Source organism: Carassius auratus, chromosome 19, assembly GCF_003368295.1.
Source record: "Carassius auratus strain Wakin chromosome 19, ASM336829v1, whole genome shotgun sequence".
NCBI lineage: Eukaryota > Metazoa > Chordata > Actinopteri > Cypriniformes > Cyprinidae > Carassius > Carassius auratus.
The window spans coordinates 8,196,533-8,208,709 of NC_039261.1; the positions used below are offsets into that span (position 1 = coordinate 8,196,533).

General features: G+C 35.9%; 1 protein-coding gene across 1 annotated transcript; it reads left to right on the forward strand.

Annotated features, from left to right (window-relative positions):
- Nucleotides 1–7,714: 7,714 nt before the first annotated feature.
- On the forward strand, nucleotides 7,715–12,087 carry LOC113119334 (retinol dehydrogenase 12). The gene is made up of 7 exons (XM_026288733.1): nucleotides 7,715–9,210; nucleotides 9,888–10,022; nucleotides 10,141–10,332; nucleotides 10,417–10,578; nucleotides 11,015–11,134; nucleotides 11,231–11,435; nucleotides 11,550–12,087. The coding sequence occupies exons 1-7, from the start codon at nucleotides 9,117–9,119 to the stop codon at nucleotides 11,653–11,655; spliced, it is 1,014 nt and encodes a 337-aa protein (XP_026144518.1). The 5' UTR covers nucleotides 7,715–9,116; the 3' UTR covers nucleotides 11,656–12,087.
- Nucleotides 12,088–12,177: the final 90 nt, after the last annotated feature.

Here is a 12,177-nt window from a genome sequence, read left to right on the forward strand (position 1 = left end):
TATTTCATGCATGCCTTCCGTCTTAAAAGACCGCATTCCAAATATATATATATATATATATATATATATATATATATATATATATATATACACAAACCGAAATAACATTTTTATCATTTGCTCCTTTTTCACTTAAAGGGATAGTTCACCCAAAAATGAAAATTGTCATAATTTATTCAAGGTTTTCCAAATTCAGTCCTTGATTCAAATTCATCATACGCTTAATTGATTTGGTCTAAACAAAGAAGAATTAATGATTATTATAATTTGAAAACTACAAATAAAATAGTTTGGCTGACTAAAAGTTGACAAAAATGCAATGACTTTTCGTCGACTAAAACTAGACTAAAACTATGAAAGACTCAAATGACTAAAATGTGACTAAGACTATTAAGCATTTTTGTCTCAAGACTAAGACTAAGACTAAATAAAAAATGCCTGCCAAAATTAACACTGAAAAGTATCTCTTATATCAATAAATAATGAATAAATCAGCAGACAATCAATAATTGATATTCCTACATCTAATCATAGTAATGCATTAGTTTAGGATTTGAAAAGTCTTTCCATATTAATAATGATTTAATATCTCAACACTTGTTATCTATAATAAAGCATGTTGTAGTGCTAAGCACTTTCTTTACCTGATGTCTAGTGACGTGCATTTGGAAGCCGCCACAAGACTTAAATACTTTTAAGCAAAAGGGACACAATAAGATGCAGGTGTTCTTGTGCTGCTCTGCAAAGTGGCTTATGACATCTTCGTAGAAAGAGGAGCGGAACTCGCACACCTGAGGTACACAAGAGTAATTGATTTACACAAACATTTTCAAGAAAAAACTATTGTTGCTCAGAGGAAAGTTAATTAATACATAATTAATAATTAATACATGAATACACAAAATCAGTCACCTGACACATGTAGGGCATCTCGCCAGGCTTGTGCGCATGTTTCATGTGGTTCAGAAAGATAGGTTCATTCTCAAAGGACCACTCACAGATCTTGCACACTTCTGTATAACAGAATGAAATGTTAAAGGTTGACACTAAATTACCTGCAGTCAAATATTAATAACTGTATTGGTTCTCAAACATTACAATTAGTGGTCGACTGATATTGTTTTTTGTTTTGTTTGTTTTTTACAGCCGATACAGATATCTTGGAAAGCAAGCGGACCGATATCATTTTTAAATTAATATTTAAAAGATGTGAAATCATTTGAAAATCGACAAAAAAATAAACGTGTAAAATAAACATATTTATACTTAATATGATAAATCATTTTTCACAAATAAATAAATATAGTAAAAAAATGTAAACACTGTAACCAGTCGGTGTGCATTGGGAATCGTATTTTTCAAATAAAGCCAGGGTAACACTCATTTTACATAAAGTACACAGAGAAAAAAAAACATAAATATGGCATTGGGCAAATGCATAAAGCGTAGCATAATTTGAAATCATGAGTTTAAAGTTTAAAGGTCCCTTTCTTCGTGATTCCATGTTTTAAACTTTAGTTAGTGTGTAATGTTGTTGTTAGAGTATTAGAGTATGAATAATATCTGTAAAATTCTAAAGCTCAAAGTTCAACGCCAAGCGAGATATTTGATTTAACAGAATTCGCCAACAAAAACGACCCGTTTGGATTACAGCCCTCTAGTTCCTGCAGTAATAACGTCACTAAAACAGTTTTTTTGACTAACCACCGCCCACATGAATTCACAAACAGGGGGCGTGGCCTTGTTGTGCTCCGACGGAGGAGAAGGAAGAGCTGTTTGTTTTTGTCGCCATGTCGTTGAAACGCTGTTTTTTTTCATCTCTGAGTCCAATCACCTTTGTTTGGGCTTCCCAGGAATGCTGTACTTTGAGATTAATGGTTAAAATTTAGGTTTAACTCGGTTCCCGAAAATTATAATGCACATGTAAAACTATGTGCAGCTCATTTTGCTGAGGACAACTTCCTCAGTCTCAATCAGTTTAATGCTGGATTTGCACAAAGATTATTCTTGAAAGATGGAGCAGTTCCCTCTTTGTCTGGAGAAGGCGTTGTTTATGGACCACAACTGGTAAGTGTATTTTATTATTTAAGTTGGTGCGTTTAACAGTTTCTGTAACTTATTACACAAAGGGCAACGCTGTTTAGCTTTGGTAACTAGATGTTAGGGCTGTGCAAAAAAACAAATGCGGTTTTCATGCGCATCTCGTCAGTAAAAACGCTCCTGTGACTATAAATACATCTCCAGCACGTGCGTTCTAGCCCAATCGCGTTACCAGGAGGGCAGCTTGCTCTCAGCTGCTGTCGAATCACAACACAGGTACCGCTGGCCCAATCAGAACTCGTTACGTATTTCTGAAGGAGAGGCTTCATAGAACAAGGAAGTCATCAGCCCGTTTTTGTGACAGTGAAAACAGCAGTATACAGATAGGTGAACTGTGTGAAAAATACTGTGTTTTTTTACACGCGAAACATGAACACAATGTGTATTGCACATTGTAAACACAATCAAAGCTTCAAAAAAGCGCGTAAAATGGCATTCAATTCAAAAGCATTCAATTCACATGGACTGACCGTCACGCAGAGTTTGCAAGGTTTGTGATTTTAAATGTTCTTTAGTCATTCAAATATTTGTTTAAATTATATAAATGCATATTTTCTTAAAGCTGACGACAAACGAGAAAGTATTATAATATTTGCCTATCACTAATAATATAAAAGCAATTGTTACAATAGCTGTTGTACACATTAATTCCTTTGTTTAAACGCTCTGATTATTAGACAGACTTCTAACCATATTAGACAGAACTGCTAACAAGGACGGTTAACAAGGAGAATGTGAGCACTTTGTTCTAAGGCGCTGCCTTTCTCAGCACAGTCAAAATAAATGTCTAGTACGTCATCAAAATAAGTCAAATACATCGGCCAAGCAGGAAAACTTATCAGCCGATGCCGATATATGCAAAATGGCAAATATCTGCCGATATATCGGACTTGGCAATATATCGGTCAACCATTAATAAAAATGTATATAAAAAAACAAATATTTAATTCCAGGGGTATAGACTTACTTGAGGAATCTGCTTTGTTATGGACTGTCTCAACATGGCACTGCAGAAGAAAAGGTGTCGAGAAGTTTCTGTAGCAGTGCTGGCACATAGCATGATAGTCTACTTCCCCTGTTTGTCGCTCCAACTCCATGTGATGTTTTGTGTGGTTCATCAGCCTTTAAAATGAGGGTTAAAGGATGAAAGATCTTTTGACCTCAACAACTCCCCTCAAAAAAACAAACTGAAAACCAACTTACTTGATGTTGCCTTTCACCTTCTTGTCACAAAGTTGGCATTTCATCATGATAGGCTCTGCACTGGGTCTTACTAGTGCAGGCTGGCCAGGGTGCTGCCCATAGAAGAAGTCTTCAACTAACATTATCATTCTGCCCTGCTCATCAAAATCCCCAGAGCGAGGACTAGGCGTTCCTTCAGGTATCTCAGAAGTGGTGACGTGTTTGAAAGTCTTTTCTGAGGATGTGGAGAAGGACACTGGAGTCTTGGATGTGGAGGGGTTTGAATGGGTTTTGTCACTCGGACGCTTAACCCTTTTTCTAGCTTGGGCTGTCAAGTCCCAGACACTCTTGATAAGTTCTTGATTGCATTGCTGGACAATGGGGAAGAAGACAAATGAACATGAGTAAAGAATTTGGTGAAAGGTTTACATAATTATCACAGTAGAGTTTCTGAAACAAATCTGAAGCATTGTTCATATGCATTTAATCTCAAAAGGATATGGATAAAAACTTACACAGTAGTATCCACGGAGGGACAGAATCTTTTGGTAAAAGGTCTTACAGCGAACACAGAATTTTGATGAATTGAAGCCTCTCTTCAATGCTGTAAAACAAAGATACTCCTCTCAATTCCTTCTCTTCATAGGATAGTTCGCACACAAAAATAAAAGTTCTGTCACCATTATCTCTATAAATCCATATGACTTCTGGCCATCATCAAAATACAAAACTAAGGTATTTTTAAACCTGCAAACCTGTACCTCAATAGAATGTCCACTGAAATGTTACACTTTAAAAAGTTCATTAAGAGATTGTAAAATAAATCTAAGTCTTCAGAAAAGACACAATCTATTTATATAATGAATCTCTTTTATTCACATGATCAACGCACATGCATAGGGCTCATTAAATATGGTTAGTGGAAGCACAAAAATGCTTTATTGACATGCGAGAACCAATTAGGTTTATTCTTGCAAAGTACAGATGAGCCAAAAGCCTAAATTAAGTCAATTCATATGGATTCAGTTCATTCAAATGATGACAATTTTCATTTTTGGTCGAAGAAATCCACCAATCAGTAATATTTAATCTCTAAACGGTCCTTATTTAAAGCAATAACAACACTAAGAATTGCAACAAAAGATGAGATCTAAACAGAGATCTGTTTTATCAGAAAAAGGTCCTGACCGTTAGTTGATGTGGCTGGAGCAGGTTTGTTGACCTGAAAAAGCCCTCCAGACAGGATCGGGGCTGGAGCTCTGTTTGTTATGTTGTTTTGGATGGTGATGGCTTTGTTTGTCTGCACTACTGAACTCGCTACTTGACCAGCAGCTGCAGGTGCTCCAGTAAACTTAGTAAACTTTATTACTTTTATTGTTGCTCCTAATAAAACAACAAAATAAACATGAGTTAAATCATCTAAAATGTTTTGGTTGTAAAATCTGAAGTATCAACTGCATAAATTGTCACCTGGATTTGCGGCTGGTAGGACGTTGGAGGGTGTCATGTTCAGAGTGGTCACTCCGGGGGCTGCTGAAGTGATGCTTTGTAGATTTGAGGGGTTGCTGATGGTCAAAGTGACTGGGATCTGCAATGCAGAGATTTTTCCAGGGGTTGTTTGCTGTACTGAACTTGCTGGGGTAACCATCCGAGGAGCAATTAACTGTTGTGTCTGAGCTGATAAGGACAGACAAAACTATTTCAGACTCTTGAACACTATTTAGTCTGATGCAAGAGCATTCACACTGGTTGTTGAATGTTGAAATGTGAATTTTGCAAATGAGTGTAAGAGAGGACTTTGGTTTAAGTCAGGCATACGTCACCAGAGAAGTGCGTGTAATTTTTTAAATTAAACACTGAGGTCAAAAGAATTAAACACCAATGAATTGTTCACCATATGATATAGAACATTTAAATGTTAATTTCATTGCCATCTTTAAAGAGAGCAATGCATCCCACAAAATGTGTCTGAAAGTAACTGTGAAATAAAATCACTGGTTTGAGGTAAGACTTACCAGAAGTCAGAAAACTAATAGGTTGTCCATTCAAAAGGTAACCAAGTGATGTTCCCAAACTCATTGAACCTGCCAAAGGCTGCCCTGGATTTGGCTAAAACAGATGACCATCATTTAAATACAACATGTCTAGTTTCAGTATGTAAACAGAAGGATAAATGCCCTATTGACAGTAAAAGAGAAAACTAAAACCTGTGCGCTGATGAAGAAGGTTTGGCCACCGGCAGCTCCAGCTGGTTGGGCAGCATTAGACAGTAATGCAACAGCAGGAGCTAGCAGTAAAAACAAAACACTTGATTGTTTATTTCCACACTGAAGCTGCACAGATTTTCTTTTTACATTGCTTTTTCAGTGTTTCTAAACGCAAACTAGTGACCACTAGGTGGCAGTACATGAAAAGGAAGTTCTTCCAGGCTTTGTAATATTTTTTAGAAGCATGTTTGTTTTCTTCTTACCAGACGCCAAAGGCACAGCTTGATTTGCGAGGTCCGTAGTAGCTGAGGCTGGTTCAGAGGTGCCATCAGACTGTTTTGGTATCAGTGCACTATTTCCACTTGGGACTACAGTAATTAAGTAAATGAATAAATGAACAAAAGGCATAACACTTTTATTTGTAATTACACACATTTCCGAATATATGATTAAATGATATTCATAAAACACTTCAAAGCCTGCTAGACCACATACATTTAAACAATAAATAATAAAGAGTAGTTTAAACTTATATTTTAAAAATTACCTTTATTATATATCTGGTTCCTGTTTTCTGTAAAACTCTGGCATGGCTCTAGATCATCTTCATCACATTGCATGTAAAGGTCTGATTCTGCCATGTTTCTGTAAACAGAAATGTATTCTTATACAGTCAGTCATCACTCCTGTCAATAAGACTAGTAATGTTTGTGGCTAAACATATATAACAATCTGTTTGACAGCTATAAAGTGACAACGATAATAATAATTGTTGTTGTTATTATTATTAGTTAACATGATAATATTAATCTTTTTGTGCAGCTTTTAATCATATATTCTATATTTGTATATACATACATTTATTATATAACAACTTATTATTTTATAACAATAATAAGTTATTACTGCAAAACAGCAAATGTACTAATGATAAAGTGGAAAGCAGTGGAAACGTGCCCGTAAATATTAATTATTTTAGTTGTCAGTGCTTGTGTTGTGGCTGTCCTACTCAAAGTTATAAACAAAAACTTTAATATTTTGTTTTACTTTTTGTCATACTTTGGCAGAAAGTGACATAGATCAGCTGCTAAACCGATTTGTTGATTCCGTATCGACATCCTGTCATCATAAACACGAGTCCCTTTAACGCCCCAACAGACGCACGCGATCCTCCCGTATAGCGCGCGCGAGGCTAGCGTTAGCACGCTCTGCTAACTGCACTCATGCGAGACCCCGTGCTAGCATTTACCTGACTGAACAACTTTTAACAACTTCTTTACAAACACCGACGCGCTGCTTTCAGAAAGAAGTAGAGAGACTCTTACCTCGTGCACGGTTTTGCATATAAGCAAGATATTATGCAAATTTACAATGCGTTATTTCCTTTAATTCTTCGCGGGCTTTGCCATGATGGAAAAACAATGATCCCTGTTCTGCAGACGTTTTTCCCTCTTTGCTCGCGGTGGTAGGCGAAACATTTAAAAACGTCACTTCCACGAGCGTTTCCCTGCACACTGATTGGTTGCGATATTTGTGAGAAAGGCGGGTTGATCTTGATTATTCATTATTTAATAAAAAAAAGCGAATAAAATAGTTAATGTCTATGCTAGCGAAGAGTCATTGTTACATTACACGCATATAATGATATGAAAAGGTGCCTGAAGTATCACTTCCAATAATAAGGATACATGTTATAATGCCGTTTTATCGAAGATAATTGCCATTTACAGTAAATATTAACATTACGATTTTTTTTCTTCACATTTTTCAGCATTTGTGGTGCTATTCACTGCACTGATTTGGTTGTTTTATAACGGCAGTGTCTATCTGCTCTAAACAGTGTGCACAGCCACTAGCATAGCTGGCTAAATACTGTAGGCTAATGATCCAACACGATCACTGCAGAGTTAACGATACAAACTCACGTCTCGATCATCGAAAGCAACACATTTACTTTTTTTAGTCAATGTATGCTAGTCTCGCGCCATAACTAATAGCTCCTGCCAGCATAATCGTTTTCTTATCGTAATAGTCTTCACTCTATGGCTTCACTAATTCTAAGATGGCGCCTGATGTTTAGAAGTCAGGAATGCAATACTGACATAAGATATTATTAAATGGTTCTATCCAAAAATTGCTCGATTGAGACACCAACTCTTTCATATTAAAACGAGTATGTTTTTCCAACAACACCAACACAGTTTTGTGATTTTTATAGAACGAATTGGTGTTTTGTTCAATTATTGTTATAACGTTTATAAGTAGTAACAAAGAACGAAGCCCCTCATGTTTTATAGAGTCGTTCAGTTTATACTCTTAAAACCAAGAATAGAATTTGGATTTTAGACCAATGGCTTCCCCTCGAGATGTTCCTGTTTTCTTTCCCATTTCTTAGGATGATGGCTTAAATTTAAAAACATAACTTAAATAAGATATGTTTTGTTCATAATTCATAGCCTACCTTAAAATCTCGAAGGCATGAAGCAGCTGCGTATGCGACAATTTGTTAGCACTTTGTATTAAAAGCAGCTTCAAAATTCACAATTGTGTAACCAATTTTATGTGTATAAAGTTATTTATGGGTATCTATGTTTCCGTGGATCTATGGTTATCATCCATGGAACCTTTCCATTGCAAAATAGGTTCTTTAATGGAAAAGGGTTCTTTAGATTATTAAAATGTTCTTCACATGCAGAAAAATGGTTTTAAGATCGCTTCACTAAAAGGTTCTTTGGGGAATCCAAAATGGTTTTCATGGCATCTCAGCGAAAACCACTTTTAGAAAAAAACTTTAATTTTATAAGACTAGTAGAAAAAATGTCTCTTGCACTAATTTAAATCACAGGCCATATTTTGCATATAAAACACTCCTTAAAACCCATATGTAAATTAAAAGGAAACAAATGTCCAATTAGCCTATTGTGCAATAGTCACTGGATAAACTGCAACCTATTTTAGCCTGGTACTCAATCAAAAAAAAAAAAAAAATCCATATAAAAACTTCCATATTCAAGGGCATGCATCTTTTTTACAAACTCATATGATTATAACAATAGATTAAGATGTAGAATGAAAGCGAATTTTAAAATATATGCTACCCTGATCAATTTTTCTCTAATTTGTCATATCCAAACATCCCCATATCTCTGATCTTGGGAGCTATAGCCTAATAAAATCAGCAAAATAGTGCCAAACCAATGAAAAAGGCCATAGTAGGGAAGATGACACATGTCCCAAACAATATACCCCAAAAAGCTTTTTATAGCTTAAAAGATCAGGAGCTGTTTTCAAATACCTCAAATTAAGTAAATCTTAAACCCAAGACATTTTTTTGCATCTAACGAAAATCTCTTTGTGTCACAGTTTTCTGTTTTAAAAGCAGGATTTGTTTAGATCACTGTTTTTGTTATTCACATTTCTGTCTGAACGTAAGCCATGGAATCTAAGTTGATCTTGACTTAATCTTCTTATAAAACCTTGACCCATCCTTAAATGCAGGGTGCTTAGATGTGTTAGCCGGCACTGAGCTTGATGGTGGCCTGCAAATTTTTGTAAGTAAAGAAAAGAGTTACTGTACAACAGAAAATAAAATGAAAGCAGAGCTGATAGCACATCACAGTGGATGACATGTATCTCTCTATTCAAGTAACTCAACTGTGGGAGGAACTGAGGTCAAATCGTCTCGCCAAATACGGCACAGTAACTGCGGTCACAGCTATTAGTAAGTTACGTAATGTCATTTCTTCTCATTCTAACTGTCGATGGGTTTAAATAACTTTTCAGTCAGTTATAAGTTTCTTCCAAATATTGCAAAATATAATAATACAGAGCTATTGTGCTGAATGTACAATGTTGTGGCTCAAGAGGTATTTAACATAATTTAAGGGATTTGGTTAATTTTTGAGGAATCTAATAGAATTCAGAAGCTGTGTGATCTTTTTATAGATTTGTTTTCACTACACAGTAATATCAAATTCATATTGTTGTATATTTGTTTGATTTGTAGGGTGTTTACACAGCAATATATTTAAAAATGGCTTTTTGTATGGACTTTATGGATTATAAAGGCAGTGAGCCAACTCTTCAGCAGTGCTTCCAAGCCAGATCTAAACCAAAAGCCCTTTTTCATATTTTCAGAATCTTTGTAGACACAATTTACAACATGTAGACTTCCCTGGGACTTGAATGAAAGAATGTGTCTTATAATAGATCTTCACATACACTATTTAAACTGAACAGAGATGACATCAATGAATTCAATTATGAGCTGCCTTAACTGTCATTTTGCATTATTGACACACTGTTTTGCTAATGAATGTTGTTCAGTTGCTTTGACGCAATGTATTTTGTTTAAAGTGTTATATAAATAAAGGTGACTTGACTTGACTTCAAAAACAGGTTTGGTTCTGCTGAGAAAATGGATTGCAGGTGGAGTTTGCCGCTGTCGTGTGCGACTGGACGGGAAGACAGTCATCATTACTGGTGCCAACACTGGCATTGGAAAAGAGACAGCACGTGACCTGGCCATGAGAGGTAAACACACTGTTATGCTTACAAAACCACTGAAAGGTCTAGATTTTGGAGGAATTTAGGGATATAAGGTGCACTTTGCATCATAGACTGATGGACAATAGCATCTGTTTTTTGGTAGGGGCTCGGGTTGTGATGGCTTGCCGTGATCTTTCAAAAGCAGAAAAAGCTGCGGCAGAGATTCGCAGATCTACAGGAAATGGCAACATAGTAGTTCGGCACTTAAACCTCTCATCTCTGCTCTCCGTGCGTCAGTTTGTGCATGAATACACTGCCACAGAGGAACGACTGGATGTACTTATTAACAATGCTGGTGGGACCTTTGACCTCATTATTAGTTAAGCAACAAATCACACTATGCTTTAACCTGTATTGTTACTTATTGCACATTTTTTAGGAGTGATGATGTGCCCTAAAAGCCTGACAGAGGATGGCTATGAAACCCAGTTTGCTATCAATCATTTGGGCCATTTCCTCCTGACTGTCCTGCTCCTGGACATGCTGAAGAAGTCTAGTCCTAGTCGAATTATTAATGTATCCAGCATTGCTCACAAAGGAGGTAAAACCCACCCATTAACATCTTAGCTTCACATCTTTTAGTTGCCAGGCTTTCCATAAAACTTCTGTTGTACATGTGATACACAAAACATACCAGAAAATATCCATATTTAATCTAATGTATATCAGAAATGTTAGTAGAAATTATGAAATCATTGACAGTAAATATATGCAATACGTGTCCAATATTAAAGTTCTATATTTTTCTAAATAAATAAAAATGTAAACAATACAAGGAGTAATTTTAAATGCAAAATTTTATGAATTTTAGTGCTCAAAGGGGGAATTTACGCATCACAAAATGTTTATATACTGTACATGTGAAAAATGTTTATACATTTTGAGATCTGCTAAAGAATACAGTACTATTAATACATTTTGTAAAAGAGACTTTCATATCCATGCAACATATTTCAGTCTGCTGCCATTTCTTGCAGGTAAGATCCACTTTGATGACCTTAACTTCAACAAAGCACCGTACGATTCCTTGGTGAGTTACAGACAGAGCAAAGTTGCCAACCTGCTGTTTACTCGAGAATTAGCACAAAGGATTAAAGGTTTGTGCACTCATCCCCAATGCATCAGTTACATTCAAACTGTTTTACAACTAAGTATTGCATTAGGCTTGCTTATTCCTGCTCTATTTTGAATAGGATCAGGTGTAACAGTGTACTCTCTTCACCCTGGAGTAATCCGCACTGAACTGGGACGTTACGTGCAGACGCGCCACCCTCTGCTCAGCACTCTGTTGTCTTTTCCTGCTCTCTTACTGATGAAAACCCCCAGTCAAGGCGCTCAGACTTCTATTTACTGTGCGGTTGCTGAGGGGCTGGAGTCTCACAGCGGCTGCTATTTCAGGTGAGCTGTTAATATTAATGTTCCTAAGCTTTCACCATGATTGTATTTAAATTTTTGTAACCTTTTCTAGTATGTTTATTCTTCACTCTGAATGACAATAAGACCTTTTTACAGTGATTGTAAGCTGAAGGAACCAGCTCCTGAAGGTAAAGATGATCTCGCTGCCCTGCGATTGTGGGAAATAAGTGCAAAACTTGTCGGCTACAATGAAGAGAACTGACAACTCTCCACCAAGCTCTATTCATAATACCACATGCCTGAAAGCTTTGTATGCAGCTATCAACACTCAGATCATCTTTTACATCTTTGTTGATGTTAAAAAAATGTAAAACTTAATGAAATGGAATTTATGGTTACTGATGATTAGTGGTTTAATCAGCTAGAAGAAAAAAACAGAGTCTGTATGGTGTTTGTGTCTGGATCAGCAGCCTACTGTAGCCTACTGTGTTCTCTGACTTGCCCATGACAGATGTCATTTGACATTTTAAAGCTGTTTTGAAATATCTCATTTAATAAATGTTTAATTAAAGGATATCTTTATTGTAACCTAAATAAAGTTCAAATAAGAAAAATAAATTTTAAAAAGTGCAGTTGATTGATGCAGTGATTCGTGAGTTGTGACAGAATCATTCTCCTGTGTCAAATCTTTCAAATAAATTTGTTCATGAATCCGACTGAATTGATCTGACTGAAGTACTCACTGAATGAATATTTTAATGCTGGTATAATAAGTATTTATTTT

Coding starts and splice junctions, on each gene's coding strand:
- LOC113119334 (XM_026288733.1), top strand. CDS start 9,117: ATGTATCTCTCTATTCAAGTAACTCAACTGTGGGAGGAACTGAGGTCA. Junction 9,211..9,887: donor AACTGCGGTCACAGCTATTA/GTAAGTTACGTA, acceptor CTTCAAAAACAG/GTTTGGTTCTGCTGAGAAAA. Junction 11,135..11,230: donor ATTAGCACAAAGGATTAAAG/GTTTGTGCACTC, acceptor TATTTTGAATAG/GATCAGGTGTAACAGTGTAC.